Raw genomic sequence first — 26,421 nt, forward strand, 5'->3', positions numbered from 1 at the left:
AACCACAGAAAAGAAGAATATTAGATTCACTGCTGCAACCACCGACCACAGTCGTTCCTCTCTGCAGCAGCTGAAAGATTCATAAAAGGAAGCTTCAAACTCTTTTCTACAATTGGAAGACAAAATTGTGTTTTCACATCTATAACAATATAGACTGAGCTTCCACCAAGTGCTCGCTAGACACAGCAAATAACATCTTTCTGCAGCAGTTTAACTGCTGACATTCCCACATATTTGCTTTCAGTTGTATGTCTTTATACACTCAAAGCATATCTGGATGATGATTGATTTCTTTCGAAGAAACATTTAAAGCTTATAGTTGTCTTATAGGTTTGTCAGGTCCTCATCACTTTGCTAATAATCCAAATCTCTGTTGATCCTCATGTATCATCCCTTTCTATATATGTAGTAATATTTTGCCTTATAGTTCTTATTAATGGTTCCTTAGTGTCTGGACTTTCTTTTTCCTTTGTTAAAAATTAAACAAACCACAAGGCCAGATTCTAATATAATATCCACGTGTCTGGCCTTGTTGTGGCTCCATCCCTTTTTTTTTTTTTACTTTTTGCAGTAAAGTTGCCTTAACATTAGCGCTGAATGGAATCAAATGTTACATTAGCTAATGTTAAGCCAACATTAAGCTAACAGCTATTGGTAACATGAGTAACAATGCACTTCTTTCAGATCAGAGGTGTCAAACTCATTTTAAACTGAGACACACACATAGCCTAATTTTATCTTAAACGATTTGCTAATATTCTACATTTACTGTAACAAAGTGTAACATTTAATAAAATGTACAAACCTGAGGATTAAAAACCTAAGATGGCTTAAAAATGTTTCCCTGCCTGTATGCAAGTATGGTTCCACCTCTGTGTGTTTCTTGAAATCATTAGGTCAGTATATTATAAGTATATGAAAAAGTCTCTTTATTTTTCAGTCACCTTGTAATTTTTTAGGACACTGAAAAAAAAATCATGATAGTAATACGCTAGTTCTTGTATTTCTGACACAGAAATGACCACGGTAAGAGGCTGCAAGAGAATTAAACTGGGACAGACAGTGTAGAGTAATTTACTTTCTATGTCCTCTCTCAGAAGCAGTGCAGTTTATCATTTTTGCAGCTGGTGGGAGGTGCCTGAAACTTGAAATGACAAACAATCGACAACAGGGGTCAGCGATGTTCAAGGTTTAAGCATAACAGATCACTTTCACCCTGCTCATCTGAGTATTTCTCAATATGCACCTTTTTTCAGTTAATCTGCACCCACTCTATATTAATGTTCACTTTTGCATAACATGGCCTAAATTAGGCAAGTAAACTAGCCTCTGACAGACTTGTGATCTGCAGATTGTAAAGATATTTTGGAGTCTTCTCAAACTTCCTCATATTTGAGCTAAAGAGATGAAGACATCACAATAAAGGTTCTCTGTTTTTGTAATTGTTGTTGCACAAGTACTCAAGAAAAGTGAACTTAAAGAAAGAGACCAGCTGTTTGAAAACAGGTCAACACTGTGAAACTGTTTTTCTTGTCTAAAACATTAAACAAACCCAGTGAAAGCCTATATTTGTCCTACGTATTTGCTAATAGATAACAGAGCATGTTCACTCTCTATTAAAAACTGATACCAGTCTGATATTTTGTCAGTGTTTTCAGCTGGTCCAGTGCTGAAAACACTAAATGCTATCTGCACGTAAAGGCATCCTTCCCTTGTGTAAAATGTGAATTGCTCTTGGTGTTGTACTGAGCCTGTCAGGTATGTGTGCTCCTGCACTAAGACAGATCCCCGTGCATGCGGTCACCTTGTAGTTTCTGCTGTTAAATGAAGCAGACGCCCGACTCTTCTTCTACAATTGTTCCAAATAAAACTAAGCTTACAGATAAATCACATTTGTCATCTGTGCCTCGGGAGAAACAGACTGCAGGTTCTGTGTCAAATATATAAAGCATTTGTCTGTATATATGAGAAGGTAGAAAATCTAATTCCTCTGTGTCACATGCTGTGTCTGGCTCCTTGCAAGCACACCGCTTCATTTTTACCCTGGAAGGAATTCAAACTACGATGGTACAGTTTTAAAGACTATGGAAACTATGAAGACTCATGACACGATTTTGCAAAACTAATTAGAGTCCTGCTAGAGCCCTGGCAAACATTCATATCTTGCAATGCAGTCTTGCAGGTGCAAAGTAGGCAATTACTCACAATCTGTGCATTGCATCCTTGGTAAACCAAAACTGAAAACTGAAATGTTGCTTAATGCTGTGAAAGCTACTTGAGGCTGCAGATGTTTTAGGTTATATTTTTCTGCAGTGCTGCACACATCATGCTGCTGATAAGTAACATGGCTTTCAGTCACCTCTTTTAAATTCCACACATGCCTCACATATCCCTACATTCATCGCCCTAAGGTCCCATCTTTTTATGGCCTTGGCAAGTGGCCTTTATTGAGTGAATGAATGTTCATAATTCTGCACCTGGACCTGCAGCAAAATGAGTGGTGACGTGTTTCTTGCATCCACATTTCAGTATTTAACGCTGTTGTTGTTTTTCTGCACACACACCTGTTTTCCTGCATTAATAAAACAGCTTTATACGCACGCCTATAACTGTGTAAACCTGCACTGGCTTCTTTATACAGCCCTAGCCTTGCTCAAGGGCACCTTGGTGAATTGTTCGGGCTTTTGTTTCTGTCTTCATATTCATCCAACCTTCCCCCCCAGCCCCGCTGCTCCTAAACACCTCCCCAGTCTTGGTTGCGTCGCACTCCCCCGTCTGTCACATCAGGCTCCGCTAAATCTGACGTGTTTTTCGCATTTCCTGCACCAGAAAGAGAGAGAGCGCGAGAGAGAGACGGAGACACACAGCGGTGTCGGGAGGCTGTGTCCACGGGAAGTTAAGCTCAAACAGCTGCACTGGACTGACACCAGGCCGTGCACCAAGCAGCAGGAGCCTGTTTTGACACATCCACCCACCGCCCCCCTTCTCTCCGCCCCTGCTGCGGTCGTTACCGGCCGCTGTCTGGTTCGCAGCTCTCCGGCTCGAACATCTCCAGTGCGCCGCGGCGGCTGGCAGCAGGTATTTGGAGCCTCCCACCCTCCGCACGGTGCAATGCAACGCAGGCCAGTGCTTCCAGGGAGCCCCGCTGCAGCTAACAGAGCTTTTTAATACCTCGAAGGTAAACACCATGACAGAGCGACTCACATCTGGGGCCTCTGCTCGTATGTGCGCCGTAGCTATTCACGTTTCTTCCGTGCACTTCTGAGGAAGGCTTCCCGGGCTAACGGTCGCTTTTCCGCCACTGAAGTTCAGTTTCTGGGGGGAAATTTTGTAGCATAATCGACAAGTGCAGACGTTTCGAGACACGACAGCAGTCCCGGTGTGCTTGGTGACTGCACTCTCTCCTTCATATCGGAGTGGAAGGAACACGCTCTGCCCGGAGGACCACCGGTTGAACGGAGCCGTTATTCAAAGCGCTAAAGCACGGGCAGTGTGTTGATTTGGGGGTGTTTGAGGAGAAAGGTGTCCTGTGGTTTTACTGGAAACACGTTTCATCGCCATGGTGGTCTTCAACGGGCAGCTGAAGATCAGGATCCGCGAGGCTCTGGACCTCAAACCCACAGCTTGGTCCCTGCGTCACGCCGTCGGTCCCAAGACTCAGACCTTCCTCCTGGACACGTACATCGCCCTTAACGTGGACGACTCTCGCGTGGGCCAGACCTCCACCAAGCAGAAGACCAACAGCCCCACGTGGAACGACGAGTTCATCACGGAGGTCCACGACGGCCGCAAGATAGAGCTATCAGTCTTCCACGACGCACCCATTGGCTACGACGACTTCGTGGCCAACTGCATCATCCAATTCGAGGACATCCTGCAGAACAGCAGCAAGCACTTTGAGGACTGGGTAAGACACCTGAAGCACACACAGTGGGGGTGATAGTGGAACAAGGTGCTCAGACCTTCTCTCACGTAGGTAAAGGGACCTCAGTGGGAAAGTTTTCCAATGAATCAGTTAATCACTCTTTCTCCAATGACAATTCTCCCGGGAGTCTGGCAGGAAGCAGACTATAAGTAGTCATATAGTTGCAGGGATTTACACCTAAAAATACAAGCTGTGTGTTCCATCATATTACATAATCTACAGACTCTGTATAATAAGACAGGACCAACGCTTAATAAGGCAGCTTAGCTAATGTTGTTTTTAATTTAATTTTATTTATATAGCGCCAAATCACAACAGCAGTCACCTCCAGGCGCTGTATTTATAATCTAAAGACCCAACGACAGGGGTGTCAAACAAAACTGCATTCTGGATGACTTTGGAAAATGTGAAGGAGGGGATGAATTTTGAACTTTTAACAAGTTTTCCAGCTTTTCCTACTGTTAAAGACTTCCCCTCGGGCCATTTACGATACACCAAATTGAATCCCAAAGAGTCACACTCACAGATTCCTTTCATTTACTACAGCAGCATTTTTTTTATAATGCCTCAGACATACTGTTAAAATTGCACTTTTTGTCTTCTATTAAGATATCTAATTCATTACATTTTTATTTAAACTTCTTCACACTAACAGAAAATGGAGTTTTATCAATTTCGACCTTTGTCTGGAACATGATATCAAAGTGAGCTGTATGTGGCCTGCAATGAAAAATGTTTTTTATGTGCCTGCTCCACAATAAATGAGAGAACACCCCAACAGCCCCCTTTGAGACAGGACCAAATAAATAAATAAATAAAAGAAAAGATGCAGTGTGGAAAAGAGGCAGAGACAAATAACTAATGAGTGTATTTTTCAAAAGAAAAGTGCAGTTAACCAAAATTACCTACCATAAACGTGCATCGTTTTAGGGTTTGACATCCTGATGCCTGAGAAGCTCTAACTGCTCAGTATTTAGTGTGTTATCTTGATAAATGATTCATATTCCGAACGAGTAGGAGTCAGGTAATAGATTAAGTGAAGATCATTTGCTCATCATCTCAATTTCAAGTTCAATTTTCAAGTTCAAGGGAAAGATCCCCATCCCAGGGTGTTAAATACTGCCCCATGGAGCTGGCATCACACAGATGCAGCACGGTGTCCTTTTGCATGGTGCGTGGCGCACGTGCTGCAGCATTAGTGGATGAAGAGAGAGAACTAATGTCTTTTAAAAAGCTACAAACGCTGCATTTGGAAAATGGAGAGGTGGCAGTAGATTAAGACCATAGACTGTATGTAAAAGATGGGCAAAGACTGATTTCAGACTCTACATTTTGAACTCTCAGCGTTAGTGTTTCCTCAACCCGCATGCTGCTTTTTTGGATCTGGAAATGATGAGCTGGTGGAGCGCTAAGTTATTAGCCCAGGTCTGCGAGCTGCATCTATAAACTGTACAAGTGCAACGTACAGACATGGTAATTAATGCTAAGTAACCTAAAAATAAAGTACAAAGGTTTTACTCACAAAAACCTAAACACAGTTTTTTATTTGGGGTAGTATTATTTTTAAGATAATTTCACTCCAAAGGCATCAGTACCAGTAAGTCAGTTTCAGTGACTTCAGTTAGTGGAGGTTAGGCTCAGCAGACGGCTGCTGGCTACAGAGCCTTGTGTGGGCACACCTGTCAATCAAAGCCTCCATGTTCCTAGGTCTAGGCTGCACCAGTATCCAGATGGATGAATTATACAAAATTCTCATCACCCAAAGAAACCCATAACTATTTATCATAACAGAATGTAAAATATTTATTTCTGCTTTAATTTAGGACATTTCAACATGTGAGGACTTCTGTAGCTAGCTTCAAGTGGCCATAAAAAGAAACTTTCTTTTTTAGCCTCGGAGGTTTTTGCTGCAGAGACTGTGGTTTGCATTTTAGCTTGTTGAAGAAAGACATGGTAAAAGAAGAAGAGCAGTGCTTGGGTTAAAAAATTAAACTCACCTTCTCACCACTGATGATGTACGTTAAATGACTTATAATGTGATTCCAGATGGTCCTTTGCAAGCCTCCGTACAGGACAAGTTGGGAATATGAAACCCTATTCACTATTTCCTAATGCAGCGATGGGACACCTTGTGCGTATCTTTGAGATGTTTGACAAAACATATGAGATCTTGAAATGACTGTTGCTGTGAACTAGGTAAATAAAGTTAGATTGAACAGATCTCAACCTGCAAGTCAACTGAACTAAGCAGATGACATGGAGCATAAGAGTTTAGCATGACGCTAGCTCATTCAAACATTCAAAAGTACAAACAAATATTTATATTTATTACAAAATTTATATTGCAGAAGCTCATGTTCTTACCATGAGCTGGTACATCAGTTTCCTTGACTGAAAGTTTCTTTGTTCCTCTAAAATGAACAAGTGGGAAAGTGACATAGTGTGTTATTAAATTGTTATGCTGTGTTAGCGAACAGTTGCTTATTTACACATCCAGCAGACATGGAACAATATGCTGATTCATATGAAGTCATGTTTTCTGTGGAGAGAACCAAACCAAGGGAAATGTCTGGCTCTGCTTCTGTTACATGCTCCTCTAGCTAACTTGACTGTCTTCAGCAGCTAGCCACATAACACTGAGAGCAGCTGAAAGGTGGTTAAAGACAAAATGCCGGGATGCAGGGACTTGTGAGCAGAAGCGCCTCCAAACATGGTCACTGTTGGTGTTTCATCCAACTCTCACATACAGATATACAGTATATTGATACATCTACTAGAAAGACCACAGATCTCAGCTTTATAAACTGTGCAAAAAAGATTACACTTTTGTTGTACACTGCAGGATTTCTGCAACCCAAACTCTGCTGTCCTGCAGCTAAGTTGAGCAGATGCACAACAGGGTTCGCTACACACACAGTATAGATCCTATTGCCTTTGTTGTGCTCTTGTTAGATGAACCAGTGACCCACGGCAGAGCTACAAAGAGTGGATGCAGTTAGGCCAAATGCATGACACTCATGCACACATTCACAGAAGCATTGGGGAGCCGTTCATTGTTGTCTGAAGCCGCTGAAGCAGATAGTTGGTTGATTGTATTATTGATGAGGCCATCAGGTCCATTAGACACAGTGAGAGAGAGCTGGGAGAAGGACAGGATGAGAGAGAAAGCAGTGGATGGAAACCTTTACAGAATGTTGCACTGGGAAACTTTGTAGAACAGAGATGGTTGTTCTGTGGGGGAGTGTGAAGTCTCATGTGTTTATCACAGTTAAGATTAAGTTCTTGACAGAAGGACTCGGAATAGGAGACTCTTAGTGCCTCTTCTGATGGGTTTAAATATTTCTGAGCTGTATCACATGTGCTGCTGGGGGGACTGTGCATTTACACTATTTCATACATTTACATTACATTTATTTCTGCTCGCTTGTTTGTTGTTCAGTCTCTCTGCGCTCCTCTGTTTCTGTCTTTCCTCTCATCCCACAGCCGGTTGTGGCAGATGGCTGCTCCTCACTCAGCCTTGTTCTGCTGAAGGTCTCTTCCTGTTAAAACTGAGTTCTACCTATTAACCATGGCCAAGTACTTGTTCATAGGGATTATCGGATTATTGGAGTTCTCTTGCCTAAAATATAAAGCAGCTGGAGCTGACTGTTGTTGTAATCTGGCGCTACATTAAAAACATTTAATTGACCTTAATGTTGTAGAATGGACAGGAAAGAATCAAAGGGGATGCTGTTATGACTGCTCTCCTCACTAGTCATTAGTAACTCAAATGAGATAAAATTCAGTTAAATTAAGTAGTAGTATTACACAATGTGCCTGTTGAAACTTTCTGCTAGTCATTATGAAACATCGAGTAGTTTATCAAGTTCAGGTCTTTTTTAAACTTTATTAAGTTGTTATATCGAGCAAAAAGTAAAGCATCACATTGACAAATCTCATTTATGGCACAATATTGAAGCTACTCTAGCCTGCAAGTGGCAACCTCCAGAGCTCAAAAATGAAGCCAAAAAAGTGTGTTTCCTCTTGTAGCCACTCAAGGCTGACTCCTAAAGGCAAATCAAACCTTTCATGTGAAAATGCCCAACCTTTCAGCATCAAAGTGCATGTTAACCAACAGTATGGCCACTGTTGATAACTTTAGCTGCTAAACTAGAACCGTTTGTAGCCTTATAATAAATTATCTGGCAAACAACATGCGAGGCACAGCTAATCCAAGAAGTTTGTGCTTCAGTTTTGATGAGTGAAATTTTATTAGTGTCTGTGCGTTGTACAGACACCTGCTACTTGTTGGAGTTGGAGTACTTGCTAAAAGTGTTTGCTAGCATTAGCTGGTAATCTAGAGCTACACCCTCTTGTTCCAGTATGGTCACATGTGGTTTGTGCTAGTCTTGCTGCTTTTTTCCCAGCCTCCAGCTCCATGTATGCAAGTAAAGGGCAAGGAAGATCGCAGCGGTATACCTCTAAATATAAATTACTATCTTCTTGAACTGCAGTGGTGCTTTTTAAGTCAAAAGGTGCTATACGGCTGTCAGCGTGATCCATTTTCATTCATCAGCATGACAGGAATTTTTCATCTTGGTCCTCTGAGTCTTGCACCTTGTGTTTGCACTTGTTTTAAGGCACTCCCACCGGCGAACATGTCTCAACTTAAGCTACATCAAGAATTATGTCAGCTTAGACAAAGAAAAACTAGATAACAGCGTGTGGGAACTAAGACTGTGTAATTTCCTCATGAGTAATGCTAACGTAAGCTACTCAACAAAGTCTGTTGTGGAGTGTTTTTATCCTTTAAGCAGAGGAATTGAAAAGGCTCAGAAAGTTGATGTTTACTGTAGTAGCTTCAAACCGATTCTTCACGTCAAATAATTCCAGAATAACAAAACATGATTTGCTTAGACTGGATTTCTTTCTCACTCCCACCACTTAACGCTGCCCTTATGGCTGAAATCAATACCGGTCTGAAGTAATCACCAATCAGTGAGTTGATTAGCTGAGGCCATGTGTTGTCTCTTATTGTGGTGAGAAAGAGGAAACTTGTAAAGAAAACTCTTGTGTAAACCAACATGTCCTGTATCATGTACCAACTAGCTACCCTGCATGCCTGTTGATCCAATCTTATTCCATTGGATTGTGTCGTATCCCATTACATGGTACCACATCTTTCTGTGTAATGTTTTATTATATTATGAACTACGAGATTCGTTCAGTGTGACTGCATCTGGTGCAAAGTCAACAAATAATGTTTTTTTCCACTTGTTCTTTCCAAATATTGCTTCAATCATGGATACAGGGAAACAATAAATCAATTTAAATATCAAGAATATGGCATAACATGCATCCATAATAATATTAGAGGGTAAAATCAGTAGTGGAACCTTAACTAGATTTCATCGTTAGGTTGATGGAGACTTACTTTGCTCCAGACTAAAACAGTCCTTCTGATACCAAAGAGTGATTTATTTGTTATTTCTGGGCTCAGGCTCAGTTGCAGATTTGTGTAAGTTCCCACACAAAAAAGAACTTTATTATTTTATTCTTCGGCATATGACAGACTTGAAGAAGTATGAGATCTTTTTAGGAGAATGATACTCAGACTGCTTAGAAAGTCAGAAGAACATTACCACAAATCAAAATGTGCACATTGTTTGCCTCACAGTGATGTTTTATTATACACAGTATTTTTCAGGAGAGCCGTGCCACCTGTCTGTGACACCCAAACACGTCTTCCAGGAACTCAGGCAGAGTACTTACTGTTAGTCAGCAGATTGTTTTTGTATCATACGTCATCAATCATGAAACACAACTTCTTACTTTTCCCTGAGTGTCATACAAATGCAGTCTGTGCTTTGTTTCTGGAGCTACATGGTTCTCATCATTTTATGTTTAGATGACCAAAGTGTGTTAGAGTAAGTGCTGCAGTGTCATCTGCTATTATTACCAACACCGGGGCCCCATGGGGGAAGGAGACTGATGGTATCTCTCCAAGTTTATTTACTCTTTATACTAATGAATTCAAGACTAATTCATCTTACATTTTTGTGAAATTTGCTACTGATTCAGGGATTGTTGGTTTGAAAACAGGAGATGAAAAAAATGTTGTGCGGATTGCTTAAACACCAGACAATAAGACCCGAAAATAAATAATATGTGATTTCAGAGTGAGCAAAAGCCTAACAGTGGTGGCTGTATAGAGGATGTAAATTTATATAAACATTTTGGGACAATGAAAAATAGGCCATAGGACTCAAACACACCTTTAATTTAAAAGAAATGATGAGAATAATGATTGAATATCAGTGTTAAATTAGGAAACTGAATCCGTCAGCGTGATAAAGAGACAGTGAGTGTCTGTTTTGTGTGTAAGGTGACAAACGGCTCAACTTAAACGTGTCTATCCACACTTGATAAATTAAAAGAACTGAATAGACCGCCCCATTGATTGTTGCCGATGGGAAATCTTTTGTCACCATCTAGCTTTTTGGGTCAGGATCAGACTGATGCGCATATCAGATGGTGCCTCGCTACTTGTCAGTAGCCAGTAACCACAGGCACAGAGAAAACAAAACAAAACCCAGGCTGCTTTCTATCTAAAGTTAGCAGTTATTGTGTTGTCCAGTAATTCATCAACATAATGAGTTAAAATGATTTCTTTGCCACATAAAAATTACTCAGGCGCATTCAGAGTCACTAGACTTACCACAGCCTTTCATTTAGATCAGGGGTCTTGAACTCCAAGCTTTGAGGGCCGGGGTCCTGCCCTGCAGGTTTTAGATGTGTCCTTGATCCAACACATCTGATTTAAATGGCTAAATTACCTCCTCAACATGTCTTGAAGTTCTCCAGAGGCCTGGTAATGAACTAATCATTTGATTTGGGTGTGTTGACCCAGGGTGATATCTAAAACCTGCAGGACACCAGCTCTCGAGGCCTGGAGTTCGAGACCCCTGATTTAGATGCAGTCACTGGCTATAAGCATCATTTTGCAGTGTGTAGGGTTAATATCATGGAATGTTGCACGATATTAATAAGGTTTGCTTTAACAAACCTTATTAAACTTTACCAACGAACACAAAAACATGAGTGAAAAGTAATTGGAAAAAAGTGCAGAAAACAAAGCCCCCACCTGGGACTCAATCCAGGGTCCACTGTTCTTTAATGCTGCAGACCCTGGATTGAGTCCCAGTCGGTGCATCACAGCACCAACACCAAAGGTAACCCTGCGTGTATTTCTGTAATGCCAGCAGTATGTGACAAGATGGATATATTTGAAACCGTGGGACGAGAACACACTGAACTGTCCCACAATGTCCCACCTGAATGCTTTACTGTCCTCCTCTGTCTGTGTCTGTGGCTTCTGCTTTCACACACTTTTGTTATCTCTTCATATCTGATAATGCTTTCTCCTTTAATCTTTTATGAATTTTATGAACTCCATTAAAGAACCCACACAGTTCTCCACTTGCAGTACATACAATAGCCTTTTTATTCATGGCAAAGGAACATCAGCGAGTTAAGGTTTTTGGACAGTTTTGTCCTTTGGCAAGATCTTATCCCATGACGCAAAATAGTTCTGCAGCAAACGAAAGAGGTCTTGGAGACACTGATGTGTTGTCTTTGTCTAATGGTGATACAGTATCCACTGTGCCTGGAAATCAAAAAATCAGCAGATATTTCATTTGACAAAAGCATGTGAACTGAAACCTAATACCCGTGTTGTGACAAGTAACAATATTAATACAACAACAAAAAAACTGGGCATAAATCCAAATGTGTCACTGTATTCCCGCAAGCCTTTACAAGCTCTGTGAATGATCACCTTCAGGAGAAAGTCATACCTGCCGAGCAGGTCACATATTGCGCGCGCGCACACACACACGCACACACACACTGTCATAACAGTGAGTTCACATCCCAGAAATTTGAGCTCATTATTCAAGCATGCATGAAGAACAGTATTCAATGATATGAAAATTGTTGTGTAATGGATTGTGCAAAGTGCTCCAGTTGACTTACTGAAGTGACAGCATTTGGGTACTGACCATTCATTCAGTTTCCGATCTGCCAAGACATAATAAAGTATGTGGCAAATTGTAAATAAACTCGATAATTTCAGAATTAATGAGAGAACTGTGCTTTGCCTTGCATATCCAGCGCCTTGCCCACATGTGATTTAGCAGGGCCGGTCACTGGTTGTTCTATGGTGAACATGATTTATGAATTAATGCTACTTCAGTCCAGCAAATATCAGTTTGATATGTGGTTTTGGCTAAGATCGAGAAAAATCTGCTGGAGAACAGAAAAAAGGTGCAAGAACTGATGTTCGTTTGACATGAAAAGGAGATCACATTCCTAAATCTGTCAGGAATTTCTGTTCTCCTCTGAATCATGTGTAGGCAGCTGCCTTGTCAGAACTTGTCATTAAAGAGAGAAGTGCAGAGAAGGACATTCAGGGTTTGGTGTTTCTGCCAAACAGGCAGCGATTGAGGGGAGGTAGAGAGGCAGTCAAGAACAAGACAAAGAGGGTGTTGAAGGAAGCTGTCTGCTTTTGAATGGTTAAATGACTGAGGGATGGAGGGGGAGGACTGCAGCAGCTGTCAAACTCATGTTGAGGATTTTAGAAATGTACATCAAAATGAAAGTTCTTATGGATTCCATGGTTGAATAGACATTTTCTATACCATAGCACTGGTGATAGAAATGCTAGAACCATAACTTATCTTTTTCAGCTAAACATGTTCTTACATATATCAGTCCTAGTTATAGAAGTATAGTTGCAAGCGTTTCTTGTGAAAGTCAGGGATATGGTCAAAGTTGGAGGTAGAGCTGTGTAGACCTCTCCATACATTGGGCAAGGGGAGCTTAGGGTCTAATGGCATATGAGCAGCAGCCCACTCAATTAACTTTTTTCCTGTTTTCAAATGCCTGTGGTGTCTGGCAGAGGACCTCAGGGTACTGTGGATTGCATGATGGAGGCTTTGTGGATCAGTTTTATTCTAGAACATCCCACAGACTCTCACTTGGATTGGGATATGCACTGTTTCAAGGCTGGCTCAACACTTTGGGCTTGTGTCATGGTTTTTGTTCCTATTGTCCTGCCGGGGGACATCTTTGCCATGGCTTGGTTGAAAACAGTGTTTAGTTTGGTGGTACGTGCCAAAGCAAGATCCTTAAACCGTGTATTTCAGATGTGGTAAAAAAAAGTAGTTAAAACCCAAAATATGCATTTGGGCGGCATCTTAAGGGTTTTAAGAAGAACAAAGAACACTCGAGATAGCTACACATGGTAAACTCTTATGATGCGGAAATACAGACGTCGTCGGATTGGCTACTTTCAAACCTCCCCCCTCCGAGTACAGGGGTATTTATTTGTGGAGGATATTTCCATGAACAATTATTAGTTAGGTTCTAAGAAAAAATCTGCAAATGGCTGAGGCCACAAACTCTGAACTGCGACTTGGCGGGATTGTACTGTAGTGTACTGCAAAACAGAAGGAGGGAAATGAGATATGAGACAGTGAGCATTGGTATTGCAGATTAAGATTGCGCAGGAAAATGTAAAGATCTTGCTCTCTCTTTCTGTGCCTTGTGTTTATTTTGAAGGCACCTGATGTAATGAAAGAGGAGGAAGTAGCTAACCGATGAGCACGAATAGATATCATTTGCTTTGTCCAGCCATGTTTTAGTCACAACTCTTCTCATTGTTAGGTTCATCAGATTAAGTGGTCTGCACACTGTAAAAGCCCATCTCACATTGATACACTCGAATGAAAATGCTTCACATAATTGAATTGTTTTTTTAAAAAAAACATGGACATTTGGCCTCTCTCTGTTGTTCACTCTCTCCTGCTAAGACTCCCATCTTCCCTCATTTGTTAGCAGTGTAAAGGGTGTGATGTGAGTAGCAGGGCTCGCAAAATCGCTAGCCCGACGTCCCGGGGCAGCGATTTTTCCAGTCGGGCTACCAAAATCTACCTCAGCCCTGCTCGTCGGGCTATCATAGGAAGGAAAAATATGTGTCAATGCTTTTGCATTCTTTCGAAAATGTAGCTGAGTAATTATGTCATTGGCATCGATGAGCCACTGCCAATATGTGACATATTGAAATTGCGTTTGAATTTGTGCTTGTTTTTTGCTTTCACTTTCACTTTGCGATCGCGCGAACGGTGTGTAGAGAGCGGCAGCACTGATTGGTGAGTGACGATTAATTGCGCACCAATTCCTCTGACATCGTCTTATCACTCATTAGCTTACTATTCAAACGTGACAAGTGAAATCTCCCACAGCAAGCTTAAACATGTGAGAGGTTGATTGCCAGAGAATCGCTGACCGTTATGTAACTACGTGTGGAAAAGCAGCAGGATTTACGCCGGTATTTTAGTTCTGCTGAGCCAAATAAGACAGGTCAGGGTGAAGAAGGGGCAGCCAAATAAAAGCCTACCACAAAACGGAAAACTTATGACAAATCAGACTATGAGGCAAGAAGAAAGCTCAGCTTTTTTGGTTTCATGGACAAAAGAATTTATGTGGCTGGAATATGACGAGCTAAATAACATGATGTTCTGTCAGGTGTGTTGTGAGTTTCATTTCATTTGAGTCGACAAGCGCCTTTGTAACTGGGACCAGTAATTTTAAGAAAGACCCCATCAGAACCCATGAGAAATGCATTATTGCCCAGTCTGCAATATCTTTCCCAGAACAAACAGCAATTGCAAAAAACATACTAAAAATAAACCAAGCACAAGAAGAAGTCCTGAAAAATCTTTCAAAAGCGTACTATGTTGCAAAGAGTGAACTACCATTGTCAAAATTTAGCAGTCTTTGCAAACTTCAAAAAGCAAATGGCCTAGATCTTGGTTCCACTTACCCCTTACCCTTGACTTCAGTGGAAATTTCAGATTCAGGATCTGACACAGACTGATTCATGTTCTACACAGTTCTTACAAGTTCATAGAAATTTCTGTTCAATTAGAACTAGGGATGGGTATCGTTTAGGTTTTATCCGATACCGGTGCCAAACCGGTACTTTTGAAACGGTGCCGGTGCTTAAACGGTGCTCAAACCGGTGCTTAAAGAATGGAGAACACAAAATTGGTCCAAAAACCTCTCATGTTCAGCTGTTTTTTTGTAAAAAGATAACAATGTTAGCCTTTTCTGCAGCTATAGGGCATATATGGTATCACTCTTGGCTGGAAGCAGTGCTTAAACAATGGAAAAAACACAAACTTTGTCCAAAAACCTCTCATGTTTAACTGTTTTCCACTTTTTCTTTGGTCATTTTAGCCTTTTTGGCCAGGGTGAAGGGAGTATCTGCCATCAAACAAGAAGACAGACTACGACGGTGTTTCCTAGTTCACCTTACATGCATTAATGTAATAATGTGGTTAGCCTACTCAACGTTAATTACACACGAACAACATGAAGCTACTCACGCAGAGGAGAACGGCGACTGCTGCCATCATCATCCATCATCATTTCTGCTACGCTGACAGGGCTAGGGGCCAGGACTCTCCTCTTTTGGTTTTTGGGGGATGTTGCTAACTCCGGGTCCGATAACAGGCACCACACCCGCAGTAGATGTGCACGGTGTGAGGTCTCTTGCTGCAAACTATCAAACACGGCGCATTTCTCGGCTTTAAAAAAAACGCTATGCGTCGCCAGGTGTTTTATCACATTTGAGGTGTTACCTCCTTTGACAGTATCACAGTATCAGCTTAAAGCACTTGTTGCAGGCTGCTGAGTTTGCATCTTTTGCTGTGAAGTACAGCCAGACTTTTGACCGCTTCGCCTTGGGCATTTTTAATCTGTAGCTCTGCTCTAAAAGAACGTACGTACCTGGCCCCGCCTACTATCCTCGGAAACGTAAAATGATTGGCTAGAATTGGCTCAGGAAAAAAAAAAGCACCGAAATAAAGCACCGAAATGTGTGCTGCTTTTCGGTCTGGTTACTACCGTTTATGTCAGAACCGGTGCCATCATGGCACCGGACACCGGTACCCATCCCTAATTAGAACTAAGTATTTGAGTTGATGACTGTGATTTTTATACAGTTGTTGTGATTTGTATTTTAACAACTTTCTGATTAATTTTTGTTTCTGTTACAATATTATACTTTAATGTATAATATTGTAAAGGAAACAAAACATTAAAAAATTGCTCTCTTTTTTATTCGGGCTACTTAAATTTATTTTGGGCTACCAAAAACTGAAGAGTGCCTACCAGAGATTTTGAAATTTTGCGAGCCTTGGAGTAGTGTTGGCAGGAGCTATATCTTCTGAACATTGGTTCTGTGCCAAATGGATTTGGCCAGCAGCTGCCAGAACTGCAATGAAAGACACTACAATTTATTCTCATTTTCTACTTTCCTGCATCGCTTTTGATTAGCAGTTATCATTCATGGACTCTGTGCAGAGTCTAATTCTATTCTGGACATGGAATACATGATGAAAAAAAGTCTATGAAGTACCAGTGCCAGTTGTAGACTATGGTAATCTGTGTGTAGCTGAACACATCACTCTAAGAGGGGTAGGAGGCGGGAATACAGTGACTGTAGTATATTCACATGGGATGCATGCACTGCAAACGGTACAGATTCAAAAACATTATAAATCATTCAAACATGCTGGGATAGCTTCTTTGTGATTAGCACAGAATTAACCGTAGAACCGTTGTAGATAGAGAAAATAAACATGTGCAAATATTCTTCATCTTCTTCTAAGGTAGAGGTAAGATTGTACAAAAACTACATAGGTGAAGTAACCTCCTAGGGCCTGGCCTCCACATATGTGGACAACACATTTTGGGTTATTTAGACCAAAATACTCAATTTTGCTTTACAAGGGCCTGATATCCACTTACGAGGACATTATACTGCTGCTGTTCCATCGAAATTTTAAACGAATATCATCATATGTGGCTCTCATTTTTCTTAGAAACAAAAATCTGGTAATTCTTTGTTTTTACATTCATCAGGTCCCAATATGCCCAAATATCAAAGGGAAATGAAAAATGCATGCCGTGCAAGAGTTAGGGTCTTAGGAGCTTAAATGAAACCTGTGAAATTATCTGTGAAAATGTGGGGCAGATCAAGTTCATTTTCATTAAGACTGCACTCTCCAGGGATGCACTGATCCAAGTTTTTCCATTTGCAATCTGATACTGATACATCGGTTGAGGGGATCTGCTGATTCGGGTCCCCCCCCCGACCCTGAAAAGCAAAAGCGGAATAGAATCGATGGATGGATGGATGGATGGATATAATGAAAGCTGACTGATAAAGTTTTTTAAATGGGAAAATATTTTTTTATTCAACCAGTAACTATCATTGGTGTGTCTCCCAGCTCTCTTGTTCCCAGCTGTGGCGCTAACACTGTTTTTGTGGTATTGCAACTGTGACAAAGCCAGATTGCTGTGTGGTTGTCTGCGGTTGAAACGACTGTGGTTCAGCTGCTGGAGCTGACAGAGGAGACACACAGGAAAAGTCTGCCGAGGCGAAAACAAGTTCAGCTCTGACTGACGAGTTAACGAGTGTGACACACTTCAAGGCTCATGTTGATGAAGGCCCCAGCCTGTGATTTCTGTAAACAGTTATATACTTAATGTCCAGTCATCTGAGGAATGTTTCATGCAAAAACAATTGTGCACTGGAAGGTCTGTGTGGAAAGTAAAATTCACCTCATGTTGTATAATTTTAAAAAAAGGCGTTGCCCTAGTGTGCTAATGCAAATGGCCGTACAAAGGTCAAAGCACACTTTTGCACTGATTCTGGATCAGGCTTGTTGTCTTGCTGAAAGGCACAGAACATTTTCTGTACTTTCAGCCCTGTTGAATTCAGTACTTAACCCTATGAAACCCCTGTCATGGTTGAAATTAATATTCATAGATGAGATGATAAAGATTTTGGGCTGATTGTTTTATGCAGTGTTTCATTTTCGCTTTTTCAGAAAGGAAATGACAACTTCATTCTGACAGAAGAACACGATGTAAAGATGTTCATTTTTAAAGTTCCTCTTCAGTCTAGGATACAATTTACAATGAAAGGTGAGAGAGAGGGAAAAAATACCTGCATACCAGTATGCCTGTGCTCTGATATGACCATTGGGTCTTGCTCACTCAGCAGTTTTTATTTGTACGTCTGTGGTGAAAACTGCGCATTCAAAAGTGTAATTGGTCAGAACAGACTCTCAGGGTTTGACCTAAAAAATAGCAGAAGTGCAGGAAGTGACCCAAATCTGCATAAGGATATAACTAGCAGAGGATAGTGATCAAATTAATAATTATACCAATGCATTTGCCAGAAACTGGCATTACTTATCGCTATTGCTGTTACTGAGCAGTGTTAGTGCTCTGACCACGTTAAACCATTGAACTACATGTAATCACATCTAGACTATTTGGTAGAATATATAAATCTTACTAATCTTATATTAAATCATTCACCTAAACTTTTATACAGCGAACATTTCTACATTGGTGCAACAGTAGAAAATGAAATCAAATGATAATCCCTGAAAATGAAGCCACTTAAAAATTAACAGTCCTTGCACCATCTCAGGTGGCTACAAAAATATAAGGCTGTCTGCATGTTAATGCATAGTTACACCATTACACAATAAAATGTTATACAGTCTGTAGGAGAAGAAGTTTCAGTAAACACTGTGAAATGACATGCATATCTGTGTTTTACATTGGTTCTGGACCTGGAAGTGTCTTGCTGAAAGCCTCTTCAGCATTTTCAGTACAGTGCAGTTTGGCTTCCGTAGCCTCTGTAAACTCTCATGCAGAGAGAATAGAGGAAGAGCTCGGGCCTGCTCTCTTCTTGACCCTGTTTGCCTGTGGGCTGTAGTAGAGGGGTGTCCTCTGTATGGGCTGAAGGAAACGGGGGCAGGGCTGTGCATGTTTATGTGTGTGTGCGCGTCTAAAAATAGAGGCAGTGTGTTGGAGTCACACGGTAGGCCCTACTTCCTGTTTTCACTGTCCAAGTTTACTTCCCAGAGAAAGAAAGGAAGAGGGAGAGGAGAAAGATGGCTCTCCAGGTGCCCCGCCGTAGCTTCTGTTATCATTCATTTTTCTGCTGTGCTGTCCGTGTACGCTACAACACAGTAAATTACAGTGGCACAGATACGTAAGGAATGCATGATGAAGAAATAAGCCACTTGTGATGAAAGCTTTACTGTTTCTCCTGCACTTCCTGTCAGCAGCACTTCATAAAAACACTTTTCACAAGAAAAGAACTGAAGCAAGAATTACTGTGAAATTTCTTCATGTCGTTGTGCTTGCCACACGTGGGATTATTAGCATTTATATCATGTTCTTCTCTATCGACTGATGAAGTTTCCTGGTCTCTTTCCAGTATGTTTCCGGTGCTCTATTATTTGCAGAATGGTTTTAGGCTAAAACAGACACATTCATAATCTTCCCATATAATCAAAATAACCAAGTAATAATAAAAAAACCCAAAAGACAAAAACAATCTATTTGTTGTAGGATTTGTGCTCAATATTTGAATGATGCATCAATCCAACTGCCATATTGGTCAGGGAAGCAGTGACTCTTAATGCATGGATGTCTTGAAGCTGGTGGTCTAACCCCTATTAAAAATCATTATAACATGCTAAACTATTAAGTGACTTTCAAGCAATGTGTGTGTTGCAAAAGTTGGATGTGTAGCTGTGATAAACCACATTTAAAATGTGGGTTTTCATATCTAAATGCTAACAGTTAAATACAGAACAAAACTCTGAGGACGTGCCAGAACCTGTAGTGTCACCTGAGCATGGGGGCGGAAAGGAGGCATCTCACAAGTCTGGACACAGGTACTGATATCAGCATTAGCCTGAGAGAATGCTTCTGCACGGTTCTCTGCCCAACCGTCTTCTAGTTAAAGTAGTAGATCTCCTAAGCATAACAAAAGCAAGCGTTACTAGCTAGCTGCTCAGCTGTATCTGACCTTTCAAAGTAAGTGCGAGGGGACTGTTCACTAGTAAAATGATTGTGGATGGCACTGGGAGGATTAAAACATGGTGCTACCTATGTGTGGCTAACCTGCTGAATTGTTAACATTACATTAGCAGAACACAGAAATGTAAACATGGGCTCTCAGAACAGGAAAGGAAGAAAATCAACTGGAGATTTGACATATACCACACAGAGGTACTGAACTTAGAGCTTATGTAACAGCCTGATGAAGTCTGTAAATCATAATTTGCAGTGTAGAGGTCAAGCATCTGTGGAATGTCTGCAACGTAAATCACCGGTGAGCTCCGCACAACAGAATTAAACTTAGTAAGGCACCATCTACATTTCCTCATAAACAGGATGAGAGAAGAGAAAACACCCTGTTTTTCCATTCACACAAACACAGAGTGGACGTTTATCAAGCTTTCAGCCAAACTCAAGGATTTGAGTGGCTTATGATGCTGTGATCAGCTACTTCTGTATTACACAAATACATGTAATTGGTTTCTTTTGCTTTTCGTGGTCTTCCACTTAGCTATTTATGTAACAGTTGGGCAAAGGTGTCTGTAAACGTCTAGCCATCAAACTATCAGTGCACATAATTAAGTCGAAACTCAGTATTCTGGATAGTGGCCCTGCCCCCTGGAAAAAGCAGAGCAGATCAGTCAGGTAGAGTTGGTGTACCAACTAGAAGTAACTATCAGTTTAATCGAAATATGACAACAGTTGTTGAGCTGTGAATCATGGGTAGAGCTGAGTTTACTAAATTAAAACTTTTTGGCTTCCAAAGCGGTCTACTTCTTAAGTAAGGCAACGTGATGTCCTGGGGAATAATAAATCATGTGTCTTGCTAGATTTAATAAAAGCTTCGGAAATCTTAACATGCTTTCGAAGCACAAGCAGCCATACAGGAATGTACCTAAATATGCACAATGCGGTATATAACTGGACAATTATGGGAAATTTAGTCTAGGAGACATTCTTAGTAAAAGTGCAAAATAATTCTTCTCATTAGTTTTCACCTTCATGAAACTTCCCCTAGATGATTGTATCTCTGTGTTTATCTGTGCTGGGTTCCTGTCCAAGTGTCAGTGAGTTTGTAGCTGTAGGTCTCTTTGAGGATACATGAAGCCACATGACTTCAGCTTGACTAAAGCTCATGTGATACCGTAAAGGCTTTGGGACAGTTTTCTCTCTCTCTCCCCTACGCCAGAGGAATGCATCCCAGTGTGATTAGGTTAAGATGAAGCTCATTAAGCTTCAGTTGACAACATGTGACATTAATAATTGAATCTTTGAATCAACCTCGTAGTCAGAGATAGACCACAAATTCTTGGAGGTATCCAAACTTCTTCTTCAGTTGCCTCCTTCGCCCTTTGCTGATGCTGTACAAACAAAATACAGTGGTCCCTCGTTTATCGTGGGAGTTCCGTTCTAAAAATAACCCGTGATAGGTGAAATCCGCGAAGTAGCCAGTTTTATTTTTTACAATTATTTTAGATGTTTTAAGAGTGTAAAACCCCTCACTACACAGGTTATACAGTTTTCTCAGACAGATATGAACATTTTCACACTTTTCTCTCTTGTTTAAACACTCTAAAAGTTCAAACCTTTGTAGAAAAACAAGTCCAGTATTTTAGAATGAAACCAAAGATCAAACCGTCTTTTCAGGTCCAGAACATGGGAATAGAGCAGCTGCCAGAGAATTCAACATTAATGAATCAATGGTAGTAGAGGAAGCAAGAAGAATGAGTTGAGTAAAGTTTGACTTATCTGACTGTTTTGTTTCGCTTAATGCGCCTTATGGTCCGAAAAATACGGTAACTTCTACCTTCCTTTATCATGTCCAGAAGTCCAACTTCTTGTGCAATGGTTAGCACTTGGATGGTTAGCTTCCTCTGCCTTTTGGGTGCTACCACAGGTGCCTTTGATGGTGCAAAACGTTTCGCCGACATTGTTTTGTTTGTTGGGAAGAAAACTTACAAACATACAGTACAGCACTTCAGAGTCACAGTGCTAGCGATTGAAGATTTATGTAAATTTGACAAGCTGAACGCATTCTGTACTGTACAGGAGACACGGCACGGAGGAGATTGGTTGACAATGGTCTACAGCCAATCAGGACGCAGAACACAATGCGCTCTAAAAAACAACAACAAAAAAAAACATGCAAAATTGCACACACAAAAAAAAGTCTGCGAAACAGCGAGGCTGCGAAAGATGAACCGCGTTATCGCGAGGGACCACTGTAAAGCAAAATGAAAAATAAAAAGAGTATATTTACTACACCTTTGTCTTGAGGTTTCTCGAAAGCTAAAGTTTAGCAACTTATAAACCTATATATTATAAAGGTAAACTTGCAACAACATTTTTGAATCCAGCAAAATTAAACCCTCTACCTCAGGGGTGTCGAACTCCAGGTCTCGTGGGCCGGTGTCCTGCAGGTTTTAGATGTGTCCTTGATCCATCACAGCTGATTTAAATGGCTAAATTACCTCCTCAACATGTCTTGAAGTTCTCCAGAGGCCTGTGCCGTTTCTCAATATGCGTACTTGTGCGTACTTGCGTTCTCGTGTACTCGTGATACGTCATCAGTCGGAGACCAAGTACTGTTCCAATTCGAAGTACGCATCAAACCGAGAACGCGAAAAAGTCCCGGATGTGTTCTCGCTCCGCCCGTTTTATCGAGCATGCATCGATGGTGACTTGTGTGGACTTGGTACAGCTAAATATCCCAGAATGCATTTCGTCCGAAACTCAGACAAAGGCCGTTTCTCAATTCTCAAGTACGTGAGTACGTACTCGCGTTCTCGGCGAGTCCGTACTCCCGTGAGTTCTCGGCCAGTACGTACTCGCCGAGAACGCGAGTACGTACTCACGTACTTGAGAATTGAGAAACGGCAATGGTAATGAACTAATCATTTGATTCAGGTGTGTTGACCCAGGGTGAGATCTAAAACCTGCAGGACACTGGCCCTCGAGGCCTGGAGTTCGAGACCCCTGCTCTACCTCAAATTATAGACGCCATTAGAACCCCACCGATGTAGGATTTATGTTCTTTCCGACTCTGCAGTTATGACTTTAGTAAACTCATTTGTGGTGAAATTATGGTCTCAGTCATTACTTGCAAGACTTCTTCAATACATCATGTTTATTTTGTAAATTATGGTTTGATTTACATTAGATGTAGATAAAGGGTATGCCAGTATCCCATTTCCAGTTACGATTCCACCAAAGCTAGTGCTAGAAATACTGGACCAGCTTCACCAGCTCCTAAAAAATGGTACATGAATGGGAAATTCAGTTCTGTACATCAATGTTCTTGACTTCAGATGTCATCCTTTTCAGAGCTAACATCCAACGTCTGTGTTCTTTTAATTTCTGTCTTTTTCAAGAATTGTGAAGTTCCTTTCGACAAATTATTACGTTTTCTGTGTACTCCCTTTCTCTCTTGTTGTCTTCTGGCTGCCCGGTTACTGTTAAAAGCAAAGCCCCCCCCCCTGTGACGGAGTGCTTGTTTATAGTGGCTCATCTAATTCTTGGCGTTTTCTCTCTAGTATTGTAGGGTGTTGACCTTACAATATAAATCACCTTGAAGTGACTGGTTTTGTGAAATGGCACTACATAAATAGAGTAGAACTGAATTGAACTTTAGCTTCTTTTTTTGTTCCTGTGCAACAGGAGAGTGCATATAAATAAACTATTAATTTTAAAATAACCACAGTGTTCACTCTGACATAGAATAGATACCCTGTTACCTATTTTCATATGGTGCCAGCATGGGTCTAGATTTTCGACAAACTGCTGTTTTATTTGGTCAACAATGTCTAACATTCATCTTCCGTTAATCAAACAGAGATAAATCTTAAGTCACATGTTTCTGGGTATTTCTTATAGTAGTTTCTTCATCCAGAGCAGATGCAGACATCGTGAGTAATTCGGGTTTTTTTCAACTTGTAAATTTACAAGTTAAGATGTTTGTCATGTGGTGTGTTCAAGGCCTTCAGTACAGGGCTGTGTTCTGCAGCCTGCTGTTTATAAAGGCCAAATAGCTCTAATATAAATCTTTAAGTGGAGCTAATGGTCGACTAATGCTTCAGGTATGTTTTGAATTAGTGTTGGCGGGCGAGGACAGTATGATATACTATGTGTGTACTGTGAATATGTGTGTGTGTGTGTGTGTGTGTGTGTGTTTGTGTGAAGTGTGCACAAGATAACCCAGAGACAACCTGTTTTTTTAGCAACATGACAACGTGTTCAAGCAGATCACACAGTACAAGAAACCTGGAAGAACATCAAGACCATAATATAGGTTGGTGCATGCAAAACACTTTCTTGCACACATGTACATGTGTGGCACAATGGATCTATAATACCATTAGGTTGGAAAGCTGTGGTGTAAATGCTAATACTAATGCATAATTTGTGTCTGTTTTACGTGCTTTATTGAATGTAAATGTATGTATGTGTTTTGGCATGTGTGGGTGTGCAGTAGTAGTAGAAGCAGATGGGTGTGTGGGCGGTCTCTTCCTCTCTCATCCACTCATGCTGAGAGTGACAGAGCAATAAACACGAGTATTATCGAGAAGATGAACTTGTGCAGTGTAGTTGTGTTTTTCTGCTCTGTAAAAGAAGTTTGTAATTTTCTTGTTGCTCCTCCCACAGTCAGTTTCCCCTCAAGGCACAAATTCATAAGGATACATGCAACATATTCTGCACATAACAAGTGTCTGTTAACACAGAACGCACAGTAAGGGCTCCGGGCAGTGGATGTGTTTTTTCTTCAAGAGAAAGTGTCTGAATTTAATTAATGAAATTGCATTGAAAGAGTTTCATTCAAAATCTTTTTTTTAGGTTGTTCATTCACTGTGCATGATTTACTGTAATGGACATAATATGCCAAACTAGTATTAATACACAAGTGTGTCTCTTTCAAGCGACATTTTTTACTCAATTATGTTCAGTGTTTCCCTGAGTTATAACATATTTATATTTTAGTTGACTTTTAGAGACAGAGTTATAGACATCTAAAGTCTCAATAAACATGTCCAACAAAGCATCATCAGGTAAGTTAGGATAACAAATTTTACCTGCTTAAGAAGTACTAAAATTAAGGATACTACCTCTATCTTATTTCCAGGTTCCCAAAACCATTTCAGTTATTTTGGCTTTTTTTAAAGTCTAGTTTCTATTTTGATTTTAATTAACTGAAACATTTTTCTTTCACATCTAGTTTTTTTTTAAAATAATTTTATTTTCAGTTACAACAGCATGTTAATGGCCATACTTTGAATATACAGTACTTTGTTGTTCTATATGTACAATACCCCAAAAGATAACAGGAAGAGAGAAGTTAAAAAAAACAAACAAAAAAACCCCTACAAAACAACACAAAAAACACAAATATAAAAATAAAATGTAGAAGGGACACTCAGTGTACAGTTAACTACGATAGTGATGTCGAGATTTGGTATCAGGTCACGATAAGGTGATCATTTTAAATGTTTCCATGTACATTAGAAATGGCTGCCATGCCTTAAGAAACTTAGTGGTTGAACCTGCCAGTGTATAACTCATCTTTTCCAAATGCAAGCACCTCATGAGCTCTGCAAGCCATGTTCATGTGTGGGAGGAGCTTCCTGCTTCCATCTTAAAAGTGAAGCAAAGACAATAGAATTTGAATAGTATTTTGAGAGAGTGACGTTATGAGGTATCACTCCAAAGACAGCCTAAGAGTAGAAGGATCAAATTTAATGTTATATATCTCTGAAAAGGTATTAAATATAGACACCCAATAGTTATGAAGATTGGGGCATGTCCAAAAAGTATGAAGGAGTGAACCTGTTTCTGCTTTACATCTGTTACACAGGGGGTCAGCTCCCGGATAGAACTTGGCTAACTTTTCCTTGGAGATAAGTAATCGGTGTAGGACCTTGAATTGGAGGAGCCCATGTCTGGCACATATAGAAAAGGAGTGTACCCTGTGGAAGAAAGATTGCCAGAGTTCATCTGTTATATCCATCCCAAGGTCTTTCTCCCCCTGTGCCTTAAGGATGGAGAGAGAAGGAGATTGAAGATCTAATAATATAGCATAGATTTCTTTAATCGCCCCTCTCTTATGAATTTTTATATTAATAATTTTATCCAAAGAAGTTTCCTCAGGTAATTCCGGAAATGAACGAAATCTTGTAAATAGCAGAAAAAATCCTGTAGAGGAATATTAAACTGCTTCAGGAGCTGCGTGAATGAGGCGAAAATTCCATCTACAATAAGGTCCTTTCACATCTAGTTTTAGCTTTTAGATTAGTTTTGGTTAACTATAAAAACCTTGGTGTTTAAGTAGAAGTGACCAATATTGCTGGGTTGTATAGTTCTATGTGTGGTGTACTGATCTGAATTTCATTCACAATATGAATTTATTGTGGACTTTGTAGTTGCCTAAATATTTATATATTTGCAGCCATTAGAAGTGCAGTAGAGCTTATGGAGAAGAGGCCTGTATTACTATAAATGGTAAATGGCCTGTATTTATATAGCGCTTT

At 40.5% G+C, this 26,421-nt stretch overlaps 1 protein-coding gene across 1 annotated transcript in view; it reads left to right on the forward strand.

The window, feature by feature from the left end:
• Nucleotides 1-2,755: 2,755 nt before the first annotated feature.
• The window catches only part of LOC100692040 (protein kinase C epsilon type), a 95,488-nt gene continuing 71,822 nt past the window's right edge, over nt 2,756-26,421 (forward strand). Inside the window, exon 1 of the mRNA XM_005473716.3 lies at nt 2,756-3,907. Within this exon, the coding sequence (XP_005473773.1) occupies nt 3,560-3,907 (348 nt within the window). The 5' untranslated portion in view covers nt 2,756-3,559. The remainder of the gene's footprint in view (nt 3,908-26,421) is intronic.

Source organism: Oreochromis niloticus, linkage group LG13, assembly GCF_001858045.2.
Source record: "Oreochromis niloticus isolate F11D_XX linkage group LG13, O_niloticus_UMD_NMBU, whole genome shotgun sequence".
Taxonomy (NCBI): Eukaryota; Metazoa; Chordata; class Actinopteri; order Cichliformes; family Cichlidae; genus Oreochromis; species Oreochromis niloticus.